This window comes from Trachymyrmex septentrionalis, unplaced genomic scaffold, assembly GCF_001594115.1.
Source record: "Trachymyrmex septentrionalis isolate Tsep2-gDNA-1 unplaced genomic scaffold, Tsep1.0 scaffold9, whole genome shotgun sequence".
Classification (NCBI taxonomy): Eukaryota; Metazoa; Arthropoda; class Insecta; order Hymenoptera; family Formicidae; genus Trachymyrmex; species Trachymyrmex septentrionalis.
In genome coordinates this window covers 302,248-324,752 of record NW_017306091.1, presented here as the reverse complement: position 1 = coordinate 324,752, position 22,505 = coordinate 302,248, and the positions used below count along the sequence as shown (strand labels likewise).

The window sequence follows — 22,505 nt, the reverse complement described above, 5'->3', positions numbered from 1 at the left end:
AAATTACATCATACGCATTGCATCATAGAATTAAAAAATAATTGTGATCGCAACGCATATATTTATAAAAAAAAAAAAACGTTTTGGATTTTTCTCAATCAAAAAGCAAGGTTTCAGACAAATATTTTAGTTTCCGTACGATCAAGTGACCGTTTCCAGCGGAAAATACGCATAAATGCGGCGTAAAAACATTTTGCACACGTTACACTATATCCGCTGTGTTACTGTAAGCTATCACTGTAACACAAGTCTAATGACACACGAACATTCCCATGATGTGTTATTAATGTATTACGTAAGATCCACGTCTCTCCCATGTCTGTCTTAAGTCGTTAGTTGCTGCGTGCTAAAATAAAAAGAAGAACAGATAAAACTACTCTGCTAAAATTACTCTTCGTCTCTTTTGGATTAAATTTAGAAGAATTAAATAGCGAAAAGCAAGCTAGACTTGCCGATGTTACTGCATCAAACACTGTGTACATATAACGTGTATCTAATATATACAAAGATATATAATACACTCGTGTTAATTAAAGCATATACTGTGCATACTTCATTTACTGTTCCTCTGACGCAACGAACAATTCCCACATTATCCATCAACCCCGGGAAATCAAGCGCGGAAGTCTTCCTTTCTTTTTTTAGGAGGAGGAACAGAGGGAGGCACGATAGAGAGTGAAATCTTCGTGAGAACTAAACTTCCGCGTTTCAATCATCGTGCACCTGTTCACCGAATGAAGATAAATTGAAGGAAGGAAAAACTAATTACTAATTATCGCTCCAACAATCTTAATTATTCATTCTTTTATGTAAATGCGATGTGTCTCGTTTCGTAAAGACTATTGTTCTACGGCTCGTGAATAATTGAGTTATTGCGTTGCTGGAAGAGACGAGAAGAGCGATTTATCTTCACCCTGCGATGCAGCTGAAGTGGGACTGGAGCTTCGAATTCTAATCTCAAACGCGCGTTGCAACCCACGCCTTTTATCGCGTATACGGTCGCCTAATTTACGAGCTTATTAATATATTAGTTCGGGCTAACGTGTAATTGACCTTGCTGTTAAATTGCTAATCCGACATTGCTCGCTGGAATTGCCGTACATTCAAGCCGTTACGTCTGTTGAAAAATATATCACGCAAGTTTTCGAGCGCATTCTTTTGTATTATGCAACGCGCGCATTCAAAGGGAAAACGATAAGTGGAGCTTCATCTATGAAGTTTTATCGTAAGTATACAAATTTTTTTAATTTCGCTAGTAATTCGTGTATAACTCATAAATAATTCAAGTGATGTCTTTGCTAACGGATTTCATTTATCTTATAGCAATGTGATTATCGAATTAAGTTTTTTGTATTATCTTAAAAATATATGATATGTGATTAAATGCAAAATAATGTAGTAAAATTTAGTAATTGTATTGCAATTTAGTAAAATTTAATAAATATCGGAAATAGAATCGATTTAGTGAACGATTCGAATGCGGAGAGTTTCACCGCCACTTTTTATCTTATCAATGTTTATCAATATTTATCGATATACAAAATTATAATTAGATATACGGAAATATAATAAATCAATAATTAAATGAGAAAATTAGATATTATAATAGATAAAACAAAAATATTTAAACAAAAATATGTAACTGTAAAAATGTAGGAAAAAGAAAAAGATTAATTGATAACTTGCAAACTACATGTTTGAATAAGGATGAGCTGTGTCCACAATTTAGAAAGTAATACTAATCGGATCGACGTATCAGAATTAAGCCGGTTATGCCAGTTCTGTCCGGCGAAACGCGATGTTATAATACTTACTACGATTTCAATCTAGAACACTAAAAACCTGTCAGCGTGTGTAAACCGTTAACAATAAAATGTAGGTCGCGTATACGAGTATACCTGTTTTTAATTAGCTACCAACAAAGCTGTCGGTTTAGCTAATTAAAAACAAGTGAATAAGAAGATCTGCCTGTCGTGGCTTGTAGTATCCTTCGAATGTTTTCATGAATTATAATCTCAAATTTACAAAAATATTAAATATACCTATATGTGAATATTAAAAATTAATGATCTGTTCCTAGAACTCTTTTTTTTGCTTTCGACAAATATCAAATATATATACCTATCTCACTTTCCAAAAGTATAGTTCGGCCAAAAAAAAAATAGATCTTACATTATACATAGAATGTATATAATTATACATTCTATTGTTCTATTGTATGTATAGTTAATTGAGTGTTATTATCAAAGTTATTATTTTTTTTTTGAAGATTTCTTAAAATAAATAATTTCTTGAAAAACTTTTCTGATATATACGTGTGTATGAAAATTAAAAAGCATCTAGCAAAGCATAATGTTTAATTAACTTATTAATTTAAAAGCTTTTATATTAAATGAATATTATTTTTTATTATTCTTATTTCTAAATTGCAAAAATATGAAATCGAAATTTCCCGAAAATAAGATTTCGAATATTAAGGGATTGAATTAATTATCGCAACTTTCATGGCTGATATGAGGAAGGGTTGGGAAACTTACATCGTATGAAGTTACTTAGCTGTCCGAACCGTTGCCAAATTGATTGCAATCGAATTATTTAATCGAACGTTTGATGGCTCAGCTCAAGGGTCATGAGACTCAGCCATCGTGTTGTCTGTAGCATGAATAATTAATTATACGCTGTTGACAAGGCCAGCGTGCAAATTGTACATCCTACAAAGTAGGCATTGCATGAAATGAATATCGATAACAACTTTTAAAGAAAGAAAAATACAAAAATTTGACATGCTTAAAATAATATTTCACGGAATTGGTTTTTTTTAAAGACTATAAAGATACGGTGGGTAAAATAAACAAATTTGCAATTTATTAAAATAAATTCTAATTTGCTCCATAAAAGTCACACTCTATATCATGAGAATTCTACATTTGATATAATTAAAAGATATAATATGGATATTGCTCTCAATGGAACATATGCGACACTTTTTACACATATAATAACAGTCTCGAAAATATAAGTAAGATACATCATACTAAAGCATGTGTTATGCATGTATATATGTAATAATTTTATGTATATGTTATGATATATATATAATATACATATATATAAATATATATAAACTTTATAATGTTAAATATAAAATATATATTTAAATGTATATGAATATGTATATATATAATAGATAATATAATTTTAAAAAATTATTATAGATTATATACATATATTTTTACATATGCATATATATGTATAACGTGTATCTATATGTATGTGTTTGTACTTACAATTAGTATAATGTATCTCTTTTTTTCGTTAACTATTACGTAATGCTGATGACAGAGACAGAACTTTTATTGGCATGTGATCGATGAAGCTTTGATGATACCTCATTGTCGCGATGGATGATAAGCCGATTTGTTCACGATGTTCGTTTAAACTCTATTTAACTGGTCAGTCTTTGTCTCGACAGACATTAAACGTTGTTGATTATTATATTTGATCTTATCGTTGTGTTACAATCGCGTCGTGTAACAGCAAGCACAAAATATAAATGTGCGCTTTTATCTTCGAATTAGTCGTCAATCCATGCGACTTTTATAACTTTTATACATAGGATGTCTCAGCACGCACGAAGAACTTTAAGAATAAGTATTTTAATTTATAGTCGATCAAATTTTAATGAAAAAAATTTAATAATCTATTCTCAAATTATTATCTACTTCGAGATATTGTATATAAAAAAAATTAATAAATCAAAAAGAATATACTCTATAAGAAATTTACTCTATAAAATTACGCTTCAGATCTTCAAAATTGAGAAACAGTTTTAAAACTGTTTAATAAAATTTTTATTAATTTTACGTACCTCAACCTTACTTCCGAAAATTAAAAATGTAATTTCGCAAAATAAATTCTCGATGATTTTTTTTTAAATTCATTGATTTTTTTTTAGATTTATTTTTGTGACCAAAGACAACAATATTCCTTAGCTTTGATCTATTGTATTTGTAACAAAAAATCTATATCTTTTTGATTTACTTGCATTTGTTAAAAAGCTGCATTTATTTTTAAGACTAGACCTGACTATATACATATATGTATATATGTTATAAAGTATAATCTATTATTCATTTTGAGTATAGATTATACTTTTGCATACAATCCTCAGACATAGTATATGTTAGCTGCAAATTTTAAGAACAATTGAATCGAAACTATGTCTATTATTTATCTATTATGAAAACCTTACATATATCACTTTGCGTTGCTTTGCATTGCTTTCGACTAAACGAGGCGTAATTATGCACAGTGCACTTTGCAGATCAAATATGTTTAGTTCAGTTTACGATAGAACTATGATATAATTAATTATAATAATGCACATTTAGAGATGATTCATATACAATATCGATCATCTAATAAAATTTTATTAAATAGTTCTAAAATTATTCTCGGAACGTGTACCGGGCCGTTGTCTAAATAAAGTTTTACTTTAATAATCCTAAATGTATTAAAGTTTGTAATAAAAATCCTTTATATATATATATATATATATAAAGGATATTCAACTGTATTTACAATAACATAGCAATATCAGTTTTTATTGTGTTCTATCTATAATATAAATTAATCTGAATTTATTTCTTTTTCGTGTAATTCTTTTCTTTAATTGATACAGTTCGTTAAAATGTGTTCGTTTTTTGTCAAGCAGACATTCTTTTAAAAGTATCAGAAAGATATAGAAAAAGAAGCAAAATAATATATTATTTTCATAATGTATTATAGCCTCTCCTGTTTTCCGTTTCTCCGCTGCGAAACGTCGTCTATAATGAAGTCTAACACTTTCTAAAAGGTTATTTGCTATAATACTCACGTTACCTTCCATATTTCCTCACTCTCTCTCTCTCTCTCTTTTCTTTTTCTCCAGCGATATAAGGATATAATTATTTCAAGGTTATCTATTATGCTAACTTATTCAAACTTCTCTTCTTTAAACGCGAGATTGATAGCTTGTCCGACATCCTTTACGATAAATGCCGGCTTACATAAACCATCGTCAACTGGTAAGAAATCTCTGGGACTATGTTCAGGTATAAATTTGGAATTTCGTTGATGTACGCCAGTCTCAACTAAAATACTAATGCAGGCCTTCGCCTTAGGATCTTTCTTGTTTTTCCCAAGGAGTTTTTCTAGGCTGCGGGACATAGTCCCTTCTCCGGACTCATAGCGAGATAAATACTTGTCATATAGGTTTGCGCCAAAAATGTCGGTGTTAATATTGTCGCTATAAAAACATATATAGATTATATATATTATGAGATTTTGTAATATATATAAATTATATGTAAACTATATCTATTGATGCATTTTAAATATTTCTATTTGATACAAACCCAATAGCATAAATTGTGTCGATATTGTCAATACCAATGCTTCTGGCGTGATTAACAAGCAGTTGATTGGCATGGTAATACGTAATCTCACTAGGTTTTCCGACTAGAGCAGCGTATGTCATATCTTTATTTGTGACTTTCTTGTACAAGTTTTCAAGACACAATAAAAAAGCACCATGGCCACATCGTGGTATCGGCGCTTCCGATGCCCATAGCAAATCCATGTTGCATGCCAACACTGGAATGTGCGGATACGGAATAGCAGTAGGTAATTCTGTGGGCATTCCATTGGTAACTAGAAGATCTACCATTAATTGCAACGATGTTTCCCAATTTATTGGTTCACTCAAGAGCAAGATTCCCTCGATTTTTGGGAAATTTGGATCAACCGGACCGCAAATTGGATTTCTCTTTTTTACGTTTATATAATCTAAGCATGGAAAGTTTTTTACTACTTCTTCTATAGTTGTTGTTTTTTTAAAGCCCAATTCTCGAGCTATATCCGTTATTGGACCTTGACCAGATATAAGAACTTGCTTGTTATGTAAATAATCGAACATTTGCAATGGTGAATGAGCCAGGACAACTTGTGACTCTGTGACTTCGACGCCGATCCATTTTGATAATTCTGTTGCTTTCTGACTACGTAGCGAATTCCCACTGTTAGTAACAAATAATGTAGGAACGCGAAATTTTCCATTGTTCCCTTGAAGCCGTTTGAAAGATTCTTTTACCGGTGACAGTATTTGTTTTCCACGTATTATCACGCCATCAATGTCAAAAAGTAAACCAAATTTTGGTTTTGTACTTAAATGCTGCAGACAGAAAAAATAAATCTATATTATTTAAAACTAAATATAGTACATTTGAATCTTTAAAACTTTTAAAAGCTGTAGTACTTAACATTTATCACAGTTATTTATAGTTCTACCTTGAAGTAGCATGAATACAAAAATATTTTTATTTCATAATAAAATACTTCTAAATAAGTTTAAAAAATATATAGTATTATACACAAAGACATGTATTTTTGCAATTTATAAAAAAATACAATTTAATATAAATTCTATTAAAATTATATAATAAATTGTAGTTAATAAAGTTATTATTATAAATATTACAGCATTTTCTTGAAATAATAATATTTCCTCAAGTAAATCTATCAAAAGTAAATCTATCAAAAGTAATCTATCAAAAATCTATCAAAAGAGTGACTGATAAAAAAATGTAATTCAAATTAAATTTTTTTAATAAAATATGTCAAGAACTTTAAATGATAATGCTCGTTAAGACATTGATAAATCGTTTATCAGTAATAATAAGAAAAGATTGAGATCAAATGAGTCGATAAAAAAATAAGCAAATATAACTTCCGATAAATAATATATGCCACAGTGTTACACCTGAGAAAGTAAGTATATAAGTTGTATAGGTAAAACTAAAAATAATATATCATACAATGACAGTTACGAAAGAGTATTATATAAAATACGAACAATAATAATGTACAGTGGTGACACGCGATCGTGTTCTGAAGCGCGCCGAAATGAAAAAGAAAAAAAGAGATCTATAAAACAAAAAAACAAAAAAAGGGACGGATAGATCAATCGTGACTGATCATGATAGCCGCGCTAAAAAAGGGAAAAGGCGAAAGTGCCGGGAAAACTCACTCTGACTCCGGTAATCCTCGCGATATCCATCCGCAGGAAGACGTTGGCGATCGCCATGTCTTCCCGTTTTTTTCAATAAGCAAACGACGAAGCGACGACGTGTGGACGCGATCTCGTCGCGACGACCTCAAAACACTCGCAGGCCGCCCGTCGCGGCTCGATTATGCATAATGACACGCTTTGAGGTTATGTCGACCTCACAGCGCACACTTCGTACGTACTGTTTGCACGTGCCGTAAGAGGACCTGACGGCATGATGCGATGACACGCGATTGGAGGACGGGGAAGGGGAGTCTTTCTATCAGCTGTATTTCTTTGCACTTGTTTGCACTCTCGGCGTTAAAAATAAGATGATCAATTTAATAATATTTATGTGTGCACAGTTTTGTTATAAATATTGATAGAATTATTAAGTTTTTATGGTTTAATGTGAAAACGATTAGATTATGTCAGTTGTATAGTTAAACATATTCGTTTAAGCAATTCTGTCGACTGAATTAATCGCTAACCAAATTACAATTGGAGTTCGATCAAAGTCTAATGTCCATTTCTATCAATACAGATATTTACTTAAATCTCGGCTTAACTTGTTATCTTCTTCTAGTTCTAAAAATTAGAAAAAGTAAAGAGTATAAATTAAACCGAGATTAAAGTTAATCTACATTGTTGATATATAAAATGTAAAAATTGACATAAGATATTTGTTTGTTTCTGCACTTTATAGGCTTCGTGCGAAAAAGAGAGAAAGAGAAAAAAAGAAAAGAAAGAAGACGTATATAGAATACGAGCAAAAATAATAATATTGAAATTTTTCGTCCATTTCCGATCTTTCTTTTTCTTTATATTTTTTCGACTTTTTAAAATTCTTATTTATTTCAAGCGTAAAAATATAATATACGGAAAAAGACAAATTGCTCCCGATTAAAGCCGAGATCAATATTTTTATCGTAAGCAAGAGGTAGAACTCTCGTCGTCGACGTCCGTGATGTTGGTAGCGCTTCCATTAGCTTCCACTTACATGAAACATCGTCCCGCGCAGCATCAACAGGGATAAATGAAGATGTGGCGCTGTATAGGAGATCAGGGTTAGGTTTAAACATCGTATATTCACCGATTGGAGATTTCGTTCAAAATGTTTATTAAGCCATTCAAAGTCAAGACCAATTATCAGCTAAAGGGAACTGAGAGGTTTGTGATATTTTTCAAATGTTTTGATAATTCTTATTGCTTCAGGTAGTTCCTAGTTGTACTCATCTGTTAAATAAATCTTTATTATTTTTATCTTTTTTTGTCGATATTTTTTACGTACATATTTTTCTACAGGGATAAAATAGAAGGGAATTTGTAAGTCTGATTATAATAATCAAATATTTTAAATGAAACTTACTTTTATAATATATTTGAATATGTTTTATTTATGATATATTTGTATGTGCTAAGTGTGTGTGTGAAAAGAGATAATTCATTATTAGTTATGTTTTTTAGGAAAAAATTATGCGAGGAGGTATTAGCGGCGTATCCGAGTTTGTCGGACGAAGAGATTCAGTCATTGTTGCCCAAAAAGGAAGCCATCAGCATTATGAAAATAGTAACGCACAGTGGACACGTAGGCAAAGTGTACTGCGTCGCCAAGATACCAATGTTCTTTCAACTGGACTCGCATGACACTCTGCTATTTCCTACAATTTATACGTTATGGCACCATCCATATTTATTAAACACTTTTACTACGCACACGCCAGTTATATCCAAATTGGTGGGAGGTGCAGATCTCATGTTGCCTGGATTGATTCTGAAGGGGCCGGTGACTCTGTATAGCTTTGGTAAATTATCAAAGGGTACTCCAGTGTCGATTAACACTGAGGAAAATAAGGTTCAGACTTTATTTTTGCATCTGTTGATTATAAAAATATCGAGGTGAGAGAAAAACAGCATTTCTTCTGCAGGCTGCAGTTGCGGTCGGTGTCACTGCACTTTCCAGCGAAGACATGTATATGGCAGCTGGACATGGGAAATGCGTAGAGATATTTCACGTTATTGGTGATATGTTGTGTCAATTGGGCAAACCACCCCTGAGGCCTGATTTGGGTTCACCGAATGTTGACAGTCCTACAAATACGTTAGAAGATATTGAATCGATTAATCAAGAAACAATTGTAGATGAAACTGAAATTTTATCGGTTAAGTTAGATGAATTAAACACCGACGAGGATTCAAGCGACGTAGTCAAAGACAAAGTAATTTCTAAGGTAGTTAAATCGGAGATTCTCTTAAAAATGGACGAAGATAAATTGATTATTTTTATGTTATTTAGGAACATATAGAAGAAGATGTAGAAACTGAAGATGTACAAATTTCAAACGTAGTTGAGCCAGAAGCAGTTGATCCAGTCCAGGAGATGGACGCGCTACTGGAATACTGTTTCTTGAAAGCATGTAAAACAACGGTAAAATCTAGTGATCTGCCAATGTTGTCATCCAACTTCTTCAAAAATCATCTGCTAGCTGCTTGTCCGCCGAGTAAAAACGTTGATGTAAAGAAATCTCGGTATAAAAAACTATCGGTTTTTTTAGCAGAAATGAAGGCTAAAGGAATAATCAATACATCCATCGCAAAAGGTGTTGAAACGTTGCTCTCCATTAAGGTAACATTTGTTGTTTATTTTGGATTTATTCTGATAAAATAAAAAATTTTTTTGGGAAATAAGCTCTTTGATTGGGATATCAACTACAAGGGATTTTTTTTTTCATTTATTTCAGTTTGATCATCCACTTGTGAAGAAATTAGTCGTTACTGAAGAACCAGTAGCGGTTGAACCAGTGGTTTCGAATAGCGCTGTCGTATCAGAATGTTATCGAGTGACCGCTGACGTTCTGCCAGTTCTATCAAAATTCGGCTATGAGTAAGTATGGTAGGCATGACACTTGCCGAGTGACGCCACTTTATCGCGACGCAATATAATTGCAGAAAAGACTGTTTTCTATGCGGTGATGACGAAAGTCGCTGAATGTTACATCGTCGTAGTATATAAACGTGTATTGTATATCACTTTACACCGTACACATACGTGGTGATGATTGCAGAAAGGGTGACGTAATGAAAAGAGCCGACATCAGAAAGTGTTTTACTGAGTACGTGAAAGCGGAGGATCTGCAAAACGGAAAGTAAGATTACAATGCTGCACGTATAAATTTGATCTTGCATCTCTTTTTATATTAATAGCGATTAATTTTGTAGAACGTTAAAACTGAATCCCCAGTTGGCGGGAATTATGCGAACTAAGGCTCATCAGGAGATGATAACGATGGAGGATGGGATAAACAAGTTTATCGGACGTATGACGCATATGCACGAGGTTACCCTCGCGGGAAATACTTTGTTGCATACGGGAAAATTGGAACCGATCGACATGAGAGTAACAGTGCGATCAGGCGGGAAAAAGGTAAAAATCGCGGCTCAGAATAAATAATACGAGAATTTAATCACTTTTAAGACTTCCACGGATTTTTGTTTTCAAAAAAGCTGGTTTGCGGGTTATCTCCATATCTTAATACATTGTTAAATGTCTTAACAGCATGTTTTTGATATAAGAATTATTTGTTTTTCTGATGACATCTCACAAATTGCAGGTAACGTTAGTAAACAATCTAGAAACGTTCGGGATCAATCCGAAAGAATTCAGCAAAGAATGCCAGAGCATTGGCGCGAGCGCGACAATCACTGACGATCCTGGCAAAAAGACACCTAGTGTTCTTGTTCAGGGGAATCAAATTTTATATGTGTACAAATTACTCACAGGTGAGTCGCTTTGATTTTAATTTTTTTATTCATTTAAATATTTTACAATTACGCAAACTTTGTAACTTTGTTTATTATTGTAGAGAAATACCAGATAAAAAAGAACTATATAAGAGGTTTAGAATTCGCCCCGAAGAAGAAAAAATAGATGTTTTAGTGATTGTCAACTGAAAACAAAACTCAAGTGACTAAAATCCTGGTTTAAATTGTTTTCTTGAAACTTCATCACAAATGGATATTTCAATACTGACGAGTGCAATTTCAACGGAGCAATTTCAATTGTAAATTGAAGGGTGCTGCTGTTTTAATAATTATGGAAACTGGTTTTCTAGATTAAGACAATTGTGGAATGGAGAATTAAGAGTCACCTTTTATCAGAGAGAGAGTATACGTTACAAATGATTATCAAATAAAAGCAACTTAGAAATACACAACATATGAATTCTTCTTATTATTATTATATTTACCCAATTTTCCATATTTATTATTTTGTATTATTATATAAAGCATATGTTGTAACAGCTAAAGAAAAGACAAGGAAAATTTCTTGAGGCGCAATGAATAGGTAACGTTCATACGAAAGATGACAGCCGATCGAAGTTTGTTAATATAATTTATTATATATCGAGGTTTCAACATGGAAAAGTACAAATATTGCAATATGGGGAGGGCCCGCGAGCTCTCCTCGGGTGGGAGGGAGGGAGGGAGGGAGGAAAGCAGGAAGGCAGGATGGGGTTTTCGATTGCACAGAAGGATAAAAGAGGCGCGACGCACGTAAAGGGGATGTTTCTTGCGGGATACAGGGATGCTGCGTTCGGATGAAAACCGAGAGCGAACCGCGTATACGTGTATAATGTATATGTATATGTATATAATCATATATTTTTCAAATATATACATACAATATATATATATATATATATATATATATGTGTGTGTGTATATTATATATATCTTTATATCGCGCGTTTTATTTTTCTGCCTTAATTTTTATCTCATCTTTTTTTTATTCTTTTCGAGACGACGGGATGCCGACGGACGTCGCGGAAAATGGTGAAGGACGCCCGCCGGTGTTTTCTTTTCCTTTTTTCTCTTTTACATGAATAAAAGGAAGGTTCCCTCCTCTCCACGGCCCCCGCATATATTTAATACTCGTTTTGTTCTTCATTTTTTCTCTTTTTTTTCCTTCTTTTGTTTTACCTACACGCACGAGTGCGTCACGGAAAGCCTAGCGACGCGCGCGCGCGTGTTTCATGACATAATTACGCTTTTCTCTCTCTCTCTCTCTCTCTCTCTCTCTCTCTCTCTCTCCCTTTCGCTACTCTCGCCATAATCATTATTCGATTGGTGTTATCAGTCATTTTCTCTGACCGTCTTACAGACACGATCGATCGAGACATAGCGATCTATTCCACGGTGTTTTTTTATCGCGCTCGTTTTGTCTAATCTATAAGATCATCATCAACGCGCGCGACAAGTCGTAAGGAATCTCGGAGATATGAATTAAAAGAAAACATTAATTTTTGTCTCTTACGACTCTTTTCCTACGATTTCATTGAGCTTCATTTTTCAGCATTTTCATTTCCTGCAATAATGACGTCTCTTTTAATTCGTATCACCATGATTGAATCAAACGCTAATTTCCCGCTTCGTTCTCAAAGAATCTGATTATTCAGTTCAATTACATTTTTTTTCTATCCTTAGCTGCCTCTCAGTCGCTTCGATGCTTTGATAATAATTTGCATAAAAGTCTAAAACTCGTGCGCATTTTAATGGATTACAATCATCAGTCTTCTCTCGTTAAAGCGCCGAGCGACTCGAACCAGCTGAAATCCACAGATCTTCTATATAATACATAGACTCCTAACTCCTATTATTTTCCTTATGTACAAACGTCGCCTATGTAATAAGCAATGTACGAAGTGGATGTGCAGTATAGGAGCCTCAAGTAGGAGAAAGACGCCAACAAAGTCAGGTGATCAGTCTCTCTGTAATTGGCTCTTATATACATAAAAGTACATAGAATATTATTCTGCGCATATTTCGTACATACTTTTTGGCAACAGTTAAAAGGATGCAGTTAACAGTCCAGTGTATGTTATTAATGTAAACATTAATGTGAGCCGACCGCTCTCTTCCATGCGACTCTCAAGTCCACTCCGATCAATAAAATCATGATATTTGGATACGAGAGAATCGCGATGGAAGTTTGATGCATTTCTTCCTCTACCGTATCACAAATTCGATCGCTATGTCTCGATCATTATTGATTTATTAGCAATATATGTCTGCGGAGGAAATCCTCATACTTGCCCTTTTTCTCTCCTCCCCCCCCCTCCCTTTTGCCCTCACGCACTTTTATCATGCTTTCTCTCTCTCTCTCTCTCTCTCTCTCTCTCTCTCTCTCTCTCTCTATTTCATTCCGCATCCTCCACAGGAATATATGAAGCGCTGAATACAAGTAGACCAAGTCCAGCTTCGGAGAAATTTAAATCAAGTACTCCTTATTCTTTTTATATTATTTTTTTTTTTAGACTTACATTAGAAATTTTTCGCACCGTTATTTCATTAGTCGTGCTTACTTTTTTTTTTTTTTTTACTGGAAATTAAAGAGTAACTTTAAATTTTCAGCGCCTCATATTGTACTTGTCGTTGTTGCTATCGCGCGAATTATCATTATCCGAATGTATCTCTCGTTTGTTTTCTTCTTACATTAACTCACTCTTTCTTCTCGCTCCTTTTCTCTTTTTTTTCTCTCTCTCTTATCCTCTCGCTCACACAGTCTCTTTTGCGTCCGAAATTTTCGTAGTTTTCTTTTTTTTTTTTCTCTTTATGCAACACATAATGCGACTAGGTAGTACAGATTAATTAATAATTAATATCGTTAGTTATACAATAATAACATATGACTAGACAATGCAAGATAATAATTATATCATAAATAGTAATAATCATATCATGGATCGCAATTTATATCAACAATGTAGTAGTGGCGCGCACGTGTTTCGAAGAATGTAATGTCTTAATAATTACCGTTTGTGTGTGTGTGTGTGTGTGTGTGTGTTCCAGTATGTAACTATTTCCCACTTCTCTGTATGTATAAACGTAGATGTGTGTGTATGCGTCCCTTCTTTCTTCGAACGTTCACGGAGTGTAATCCATTCGTTCTGTCTCGTGGATGTTACACCGTGGAATGGAATCGAGAAGATAAAATTGTACTGAAGCCAAGGAACAGGAAGCTGGAAATTCCACAAAGCTGATCGAATGAGTAGAGATAATTTTTAGATTTTGTCCCATTCGAAATATATCTGATATTTAACGCGCGCGATTCAGAAAAAAAAAAAAGAAAAAAAAAAGATTCATCCGTTCCGTTTCCACGGCATGTAACATCCCACTTTCACGCATTTGTTTTACATGTATATGTATATTTTGTATGCTGTAGGAAGCTTTTTGCATTTTAAGTTATCGTCGATATATCCCGATTAACCTCTTAAAAAGTATCGATAATTGCATCGACAACTGTCAACGCGATAAACGGTGCGCCGCGTTCCGTTCCGAAGGAAACGTTTAATTAACGGATCCAGCTGTCACGGTGAAGTGCACGTGATAATCCTGCCGCGCGATCCTACAATGTATAATACATCTACGGAAATAATGAAATCATTATATATCTCAGTGACAAATGAATGGCGACGCTGACGCGTTATTTAACCGTCGTACGTTCGTTCAGATTGAGATCAAGCAAAGAGCCGCGAGTGAACACGAACAAATGGACACTTGTTTGAATAAACTGGAATAAACTCGAGCCCGTAAGCTTCAATTAGTTTAAACTTTCCATCCCTTTTACGCACATCGAAGGAAAAGCGCTTGCTGCGCTCATTCACGTTCGTTCGCAACTGTTCGTGATCGTTCGTTCCCTGCTTTGCACGATCTGATCTCATTTCGAACAACAACAATAGCAAATGCGCGAAGTGTCCCGCCGCTCGCGAGAGAACATTATCTCGCGCTATATAATAAGACATACGCAATAATCTGATAATAATATCCGAGACGCGTAATATCGCGTTTCGTTCACTAATAATAATATACGTAATATAGCGTGACGATAATAATAGCAATAATAAGAATAAGAACGATAATAACACCAATAAATATGTGTATACAGAGTTCTGTCGAGAATATAATACGGTAATGTCCCTTTCGCTTTCTCTCTCTCTCTCTCTCTCTCCCCCCATCTCAATTTCAATCTCTTTCTCTCTCTTTCTCTCTACGTATTGTTATACATAACGGAAAAGCTGTTTCCGCGCATTGCACAAGTGAATTAAAATCCTCGAAGATGTAACGAGGGAAAATATTTCTCTCGGGGTCCCATAAACCCCTACTCCTTAAGAGGTTAAAAAAAAAACGTCCTGGATAGAAATTCTTTTTCTCTCGTCCTTGTCGTTTAATGTTACACGATATGCGGTTTTGCGGCGTCGACGCCCGTCGATGTTGAATCACAATAAGATGCCATCGGCGGGCACCGGGCCTATCATAGGGCTTGTTCCAGGGTGCGGGTTTTTGAATTTCCGACGAACGGAAAAAAGTCGACCGGCAAGATTCCTTGGGAAAGGAGAAACTCTTCCATGATATCCTCCTCCAGTCTCCCTCTTATCGTAGATTGTTCCGTTTCAATACGTCCGCACCGCCGTGCGTTCTCTCTCACGACGGCGTCTTAATTATTATATATACAATATATATATACAAATAAAGCACATATGTGTATATATATAATATATACTAGTTGCAATCTCCATCGGCGCTTACGGAAACCCCCCACGTTTAACCCGCAACTCATTGTGCCGGGCAGCAATGTTCGTTAGATTGATTATCCAATTAATTGCAAATTTTATATTCGAATTAAATCTATTATAATCAATCTTCAGTTACTGAAGGTGTCTCCGTAAGTTCGCAGTGTCTTGAACGTGCGCGACTATCAATTTTTGCGAAGAGATCAATGATTTCGACCGCCGAGTTCGAAAACACTGCATTACCGAATGTTTTGAGCTATAGAGAATTAATAACAAAAAAAAAAAAAAAAAAAAAAAAAACAAAAAACGCTCCCCTAAATCCGCGGAGATAATTTCTCACGCAGAGCACAATTTTACGTCAACATCCTAATGTTTTTTTTTTTTTCTTATTGAGCCCTGTGACGCAGTAAAGCTGTTCGCAGTAGTAAGTTTTGGTGTATGGTCAAACATGCTCGATGAGCCGATCGTTTCCCGTCCCATTTCGATCCCCTTATTCGTACACTTCCCGCGAGGCCTAAGGAGTAAAATTTATTTTTGAGAGTCAGCTCTGCTCGTTAGCGGGAGTTTTTTTTTTTTTACATTTCCGATTATCAAAAATTTATTATTCTCCTCGCTCGTCATTACCCACTAAATAACTTCATTGATCGCCTAACGTCGACTGTTTCGACAAGTATATCGGTACTTATCACGATGGTCGTCGCTTCAAAATCGAATTAATGCAACAACCCCTTAATTATCCTAATTCCTTTACTCTCCCACTCTCGATTCGTCTATTAATCGCTACGCTTTTTTCTTTTTTTTTTCTTTTTTAAATCGTACCATCGTTAAGCATTGAGTATCGCGAAATTGGAAATGCTTAGGTCTTCGCGATACTGTCGCTATTATTATCACTTGGAGTTTGATGCAGTCCTTGGCGCGAATTGTCCGATTAGATTGGAAGCATTAAGGATTCGTGCGAAATTCCTCTCGCAAAGATTTAATCTCTTCCCCTTATCCCCTCTCTTCTCCTCCAAAGCTTTGAATGATTCGCGTGCGAATAATCTGCTGTTTAATTATAAAATCAGATCCATCGTATTTCAAAATACGTTTACATAAAAAAGAAAGAAATTTAATCAATTTAATTTTTGCAACAAAATTCATAATTTTTTATCTTCACGCTTGAATTTATCTTGAATTACGATAGTAAAAGTGTGATCACATTTTCATAATATGATAGCAAGCACTAGATCTGTTCGCGTTGCTTGCACTTTTTGCACTTATCATTTTCGTTTTCTTTTTCTTCAATGTTCCAATGTATATAGTTTATCTTATTTTTTAAGTGCAAAAATTTTTGGGAAACTTCAAGCAACACAAATAGACCTCTGGATTTTCTAGAAAAAAATGAAAGAGAAAAAAATAAGTGCGGAACGATCTCAACAGCTACATGCATGATCTTCCATAATGTTTGAAGCAACTCAAAACATATCGAAGATTACCGAATAAAAATCCTCCGCAATTTTTTAGCAATTCGATCTTTTATTCATCCTCTTCGTTCGCTCAAGTTATCTTCCTTTCGCGTTAACGAATGCACGTCGCGTAATATCTTAGCATTATCATTACCCTTATTATTATGTATAGCTATCGCGCATGGTTTCTCCTCCTTAATACCGCTCTTATTATTTGGTTACAGTAAATATCGCTATTAATACCGTATAAACCCGTCATAAAATACATCATTTTATTTAGATCCGCGATTTACTTTCGCTTACGGCGTCTACAACGTTAAGCGTCTCGCCTTTTCTGCTGCACACGTTGCGTCAATTAATCACTTATTTCAATGCACACCAGGTCCAGCGGCGATCCTTCTCCCTCGAAGACGCGTAAAAATAAAAAGCAATATCGTTCTTCCTTAAATCGTCTAATTAATGGCGCCGACATCGATTGTTAAGTTAGATCAATCGATCAACTAATAAACCACAATGTCATCGATAAAAAGTATGTGTATAAAAGAAAGGTATTATAACTAATCGATATTTCATGTCTATTTAATATCGCTTAAAATGTTTAAATAAAGTAGTATAAATTGTAAATATATAGTACAGTTATCATAAAATAAGATATAAATGTATACACCCGGAAAAAATTATTATGGTTGTTACAACAGCATTCTTTATAATTGAGAAAAAAATTATGTGAATTCAAGTTATACATTGAATGTAGGTGTTAAGGTATGCCCATTCATATGGTTATCACAACCGTACAGTTCTCTCGATAAATAACATTTAGTTAGAATATATGATTGCTACAACCGTTATCATAGTTGCCGTCTCTCAATGTACTGCAGAAATAGTATGATTGAGAGACGTATAGAGGATATAGTTATACGTTTCCAATTTAAGATATGAGAGAATTGCAGCATTATATATTGTGCCAAACTTCGCAAAAACTTTTCATAAACGAAAAATAAAGTGTGCAGTATTATATATATTGTGCACATCCTAAGAAGAACATATATTTGTTCGCATCTCCGCAACATGCTCCAATGTGCTTGGTATACTACTTGCTCGAACGCGCTTATTAATAAGAGAACTGTTTCTTGAAGAAGTAATTACAATTAATAATTATAACTAGTAGTAAGCGTCGCATGCTCCAACATGCTTCAACATACTACATAGAATGACTACATATTCTACAGAATGGGCGCTCATCGTAAAACGAGTAATTGGAATTATATAATTAGAGATAAGTAGTAGTAAGAGTCGCATACTTCAGCATGCTCCAACATACTATGTACCTAATACTACATGTATTTACTTTTCGATCGTCCTCCAACGCGCTCGTCAATAAGAGAGCTGTTGAAAATATAATTATAACTAAGTAGTTACAACTAGTAATAAGCGTCGCATGCTTCAACATGCTCCAACATGCTTAATTATGTAATCAGTTGACTGCGAGTGTGAATATTCCAACGCGCTCGTCAATTAGAGAGCTGTTGGAAATATACAAGTAATTATAACAAAGTAATTACAATTAGTAGTAATTATAACTAGTAGTAAGCGTCGCATGCTTCAACATGCTCCAACATACTACACGCTTAATTATGTACGTGGTCAGAGAAAGTGTATTCCAACGTGCTCGTAAATAAGAGAGCTGTTGGAAATATAATTATAACTAAGTAATTACAACTAGTAATTATAACTAGTAGTATGCGTCGCATGCTTCAACATGCTCCAACATACTACATGCTTAACTACACAGGCGGCCAGAGAAAGTATATTCCAACGTGCTCGTCAATAAGAGAGCTGTTGGAAATATAATTATAGCTAAGTAATTACAATTAGTAATTATGACTAGTAGTAAGCGTCGCATGCTTCAACATGCTCCAACATACTACATGCTTAATTATGTTATTGTGCTCCATGATGGCATACCGAACGCGCTCGTCAATAAGAGAGCTGTTGAAGGTATGATTAAATACATATAATTACAACTAATAATTATATATAACTAGTAGTAAGCGTCGCATGCTTCAACATGCTCCAACATACTACATGCTTAAGTATATGCTTCTTATGCATAGAACACTTCAACGCGCTCGTCAATAAGAGCGCTGTTCGAAATATAACTAATTTGGCATATTTCGCAAGAGTGTGACCGTATCAGTCCTTACATGTCTGAAGGTCTGAACCTACCTAAAAGTGACCTAGATCTAAAGAGTTTGTCTGTGACTTTCGTTAAATCAGTATAGATTACAAAAAAATTTCGTCCATTTTCATAAGAGTTTTGAGCTGTCCGCATTTAGTCTTCAATTATGTATAATTTCGTACATAGTAATGATAGCATTTAAGAAAAAATAAATTAAAGCTTCAAACCTTCGTTCAAAGTTCTATATTATTCATCTTGGATGTCTTCATTTTGTTATTTATGCTTTCACGTCTTTAATCATCTAAAGATTTTTTTATTTTACAGTTAAACATGATTTCCAGAATTCTTGTGTCTTTATCATTATCTTCTCCTAAAGATTTTCGTTTTTGCGTCCAAAGCACTATAACAGAATGTAATGATGAAGGAAGAGATGCTATTAAAGAATATTATTGCACATGTAAAAATGGTGCTCATACTGTACACTGCTGTGACAATATTATATTGATCGTTTAGTATTTAGAATACGCGAAATATCTTCCCAATGGCATACGAATATCTTCTAACATTAATAATATATTTATCGTATTGCATAGCTCTGATGAGCCAACAAACGGATAAAATCATCATTAGGAAATCATCATTCGGAACTACTTTTGGCGGTAATTTGAAGATGTAAATCTATTTTTTTCTTAAATGTTATCATTATTATCTATAAAATTTTATATGATTAATGAGTAGACGCGGATGACTTAAAATGGGCGAAATTCTTTTTGTATATAAAGATAAAAGATAAGATCAGGCATAAGATGCAAGATTGATTTGAACTTACGATCTATTGGTTACAAGTTTGCATTTTGATACGGACGTTCAATAATTATGAATAAACCTTGCGAGCTTTATCATCAAAGCATTGAATTTGAAGACACAATTCCTATTTTCAAAAGTCCCTACATTCAAAATATAACACATTTTTTCAGATTACAGTTTATAGTCCAGTTAAGTAGTGTACCATTAGATTAATATCAATGATCAACTGTGTCGGCATTAAATTTGTATCTCCCGCAAAGTTTATCGACATAATTTTTAACCTAATCTAATTTTTAAGCTAACCCAGTAAAACGAGAATGCATCGAAATAAGTAGATAGAAATAAATTCATTTTGACATTTTCGAATTTGCGCTTCTGATTTTTTGAATCCATTTAAATCCAAAAATAATATAAACATGACTACATCCAAATTCAATGGATGAATAGTTTCAGTTCGTATTTACATTCATTTTAATTAAAAATAATATAATACAGATATGAATACGTCCAATTTCAACATGATGAACAACACATTTCGTATTTCCATTTGAATCAAAAAATACCTATATCATAAATGAGAACTACGAATACACCCCAGTTCAAAATTATGAATAAGAATTAAGAGTCCCGTTTGAATTAATTGAAATTAAAAAATAATTTCATTATAATTTGTAAGTCGTGAAGGTATCACAGTTTTCAAAATTATAAATAGATAAATTCCTGTTTCAACTCAAATGAATCCAAAAATATGTAGTCATAAAGTTTCAATCCGAATAAATATCTCAATTTTCAGAGCAGAGACGACATTTTTTTCTGCCAGATTCTTTCGTTTCATGTAAAAACGCGAGTGAGCTTAATTCCATCAAAATTAAAGTGGAAAAGGGCGTTCTAAATAATTATTACGAATTTATGCCTCAGGTATCAATTCTTTCAGTTTGTCTTAATTCAGCTCCGGAATTCTAAAGCGCATGAACTTGGGTAAATTAAAATGAATTGTAATTTTCAATTATCATTTCAATCCATTCCCGTTTACTGGGAATCTAATAGCAAACTGATGACAGAGAGAGATTCAGCTCAATTTCTACTGTCAATCTACATATAGAATTGCTGCTTTTTTGTTGCCAATTTTGTTACTGCTAAGTTCCTACATGTAAATATACCATATTTCTGAATAACAGTCTATCGTCATTAGCCGGTATAACAAATTTTACATAATTTTTTTACTCATGAAAAAATTTGTCAGCAATCTTTTGCAAAATTTATTTAAACAGATTTGTCTGATTAGAAAATGTCTTTTTTTGTTTTAATAACATATTGTAGCACAATACAACAGACAATTGTTCTGTAATTAATAACGTTATTTTGCTATTAGATTTTGATTGTACAATTTTTACACAATTAATTATTATTACTAGCATGGTGTGTCGTATGTGTAGAGAAAATTTAGGTGTCGATCCCTCTTTCAGAGAGGGTCGTTCTAATCCACCAGCTAATAGATTGAATGAAAGCTTCCCTTTAATGTTTCATTTTAGGATGTATATTATATCTTCTCGTATACTTCTAAAGAAAGAAAAATTGTATCAGCAAGAGGGAAATTAAGTGTACACCATTGTAAGGTGACTTTGAGAGAACAGTATATTCAATTCAATCGAATAAATCCAATATCTTCTAAACAAAGTGTATCTATAATTTCTCTCTTCTTGATAATTTAAAGTTTAAAGTTTTTTAAGATAATTGCTTTTCAGATAACATGCATGCTGCATAAGATATCTGGGTTTATCATATAATTTATTACGAGTGGGCTTTAATGACATTTTTCTTGTTATTTTTTAAAAATAAAAAGAAAGTTAATACTACAATATCTAGAAGAAATATTCTCATATTTTATGCATTAAAAAGCTATATGTTTTTGCTACGAATTAATAACTCAAAGGTCTAGAGTCTAATATGATACACGGAAAAAAAAGTATGGTTCACATAACCAGAAATATTTAGTTGTGAGCAATGGTTATATCATCCTAGTTATCTCCATGCGATAAGTATGTGTATGATTGATATCACTTATTTATTTTGATGCGTCAAGTACACCAATGTAGTTACGCACAATCTGGTTATGACAACTAAAACTTGGTTGGGAGATTATTTACTATGAATAATCTATATGGGTGTGTTAATCGTGATGCCACATTACATGATGTATAATAAGAATTAAATTATTAAGAATTAATTTCTTGTTATATCAAGCTATAAAAGTTACAATTTCAAGCAAAAGCGCTTACAATTAAAAATATGTATATGTGAACAAGTGAATAAGTCTAAACGCGCATATCTGGAGACACGATAGTGTCTTGGCGCTAAGATATTTTGAACCCTTTTGAACGTAACGGCGACCATTGCGAATAAGAGCGAAGGTCATCTCA

General features: G+C 33.5%; 2 protein-coding genes across 3 annotated transcripts; one reads left to right on the top strand and one right to left on the bottom strand.

Annotated features, from left to right (window-relative positions):
• Window positions 1-4,616: 4,616 nt before the first annotated feature.
• LOC108755812 (cat eye syndrome critical region protein 5 homolog) lies at window positions 4,617-7,350 on the bottom strand. Its single transcript, XM_018499099.1, has 3 exons — window positions 7,067-7,350; window positions 5,397-6,211; window positions 4,617-5,287 (listed from the first exon to the last, which is right to left on the bottom strand). The coding sequence occupies exons 1-3, from the start codon at window positions 7,121-7,123 to the stop codon at window positions 4,975-4,977; spliced, it is 1,185 nt and encodes a 394-aa protein (XP_018354601.1). The 5' UTR covers window positions 7,124-7,350; the 3' UTR covers window positions 4,617-4,974.
• A 659-nt stretch (window positions 7,351-8,009) lies between these two features.
• On the top strand, window positions 8,010-11,292 carry LOC108755810 (eukaryotic translation initiation factor 2D). Of its 2 annotated transcripts, none has more exons than XM_018499092.1 (9): window positions 8,010-8,254; window positions 8,552-8,939; window positions 9,013-9,303; window positions 9,381-9,710; window positions 9,826-9,968; window positions 10,150-10,230; window positions 10,304-10,508; window positions 10,696-10,864; window positions 10,948-11,292. In XM_018499092.1, the coding sequence occupies exons 1-9, from the start codon at window positions 8,199-8,201 to the stop codon at window positions 11,010-11,012; spliced, it is 1,728 nt and encodes a 575-aa protein (XP_018354594.1). In that variant the 5' UTR covers window positions 8,010-8,198; the 3' UTR covers window positions 11,013-11,292. The 2 variants fall into 2 exon arrangements, with proteins under 2 accessions (XP_018354594.1, XP_018354593.1); XM_018499091.1 differs by having other exon boundaries at window positions 9,013-9,315.
• The last annotated feature ends 11,213 nt before the right edge of the window (window positions 11,293-22,505 follow it).

Coding starts and splice junctions, on each gene's coding strand:
- LOC108755812 (XM_018499099.1), bottom strand. CDS start 7,123: ATGGCGATCGCCAACGTCTTCCTGCGGATGGATATCGCGAGGATTACC. Junction 6,212..7,066: donor CGAGGATTACCGGAGTCAGA/GTGAGTTTTCCC, acceptor TTCTGTCTGCAG/CATTTAAGTACAAAACCAAA. Junction 5,288..5,396: donor GACACAATTTATGCTATTGG/GTTTGTATCAAA, acceptor ATGTTTTTATAG/CGACAATATTAACACCGACA.
- LOC108755810 (XM_018499091.1), top strand. CDS start 8,199: ATGTTTATTAAGCCATTCAAAGTCAAGACCAATTATCAGCTAAAGGGA. Junction 9,711..9,825: donor AAACGTTGCTCTCCATTAAG/GTAACATTTGTT, acceptor CATTTATTTCAG/TTTGATCATCCACTTGTGAA. Junction 10,865..10,947: donor TGTGTACAAATTACTCACAG/GTGAGTCGCTTT, acceptor TTATTATTGTAG/AGAAATACCAGATAAAAAAG.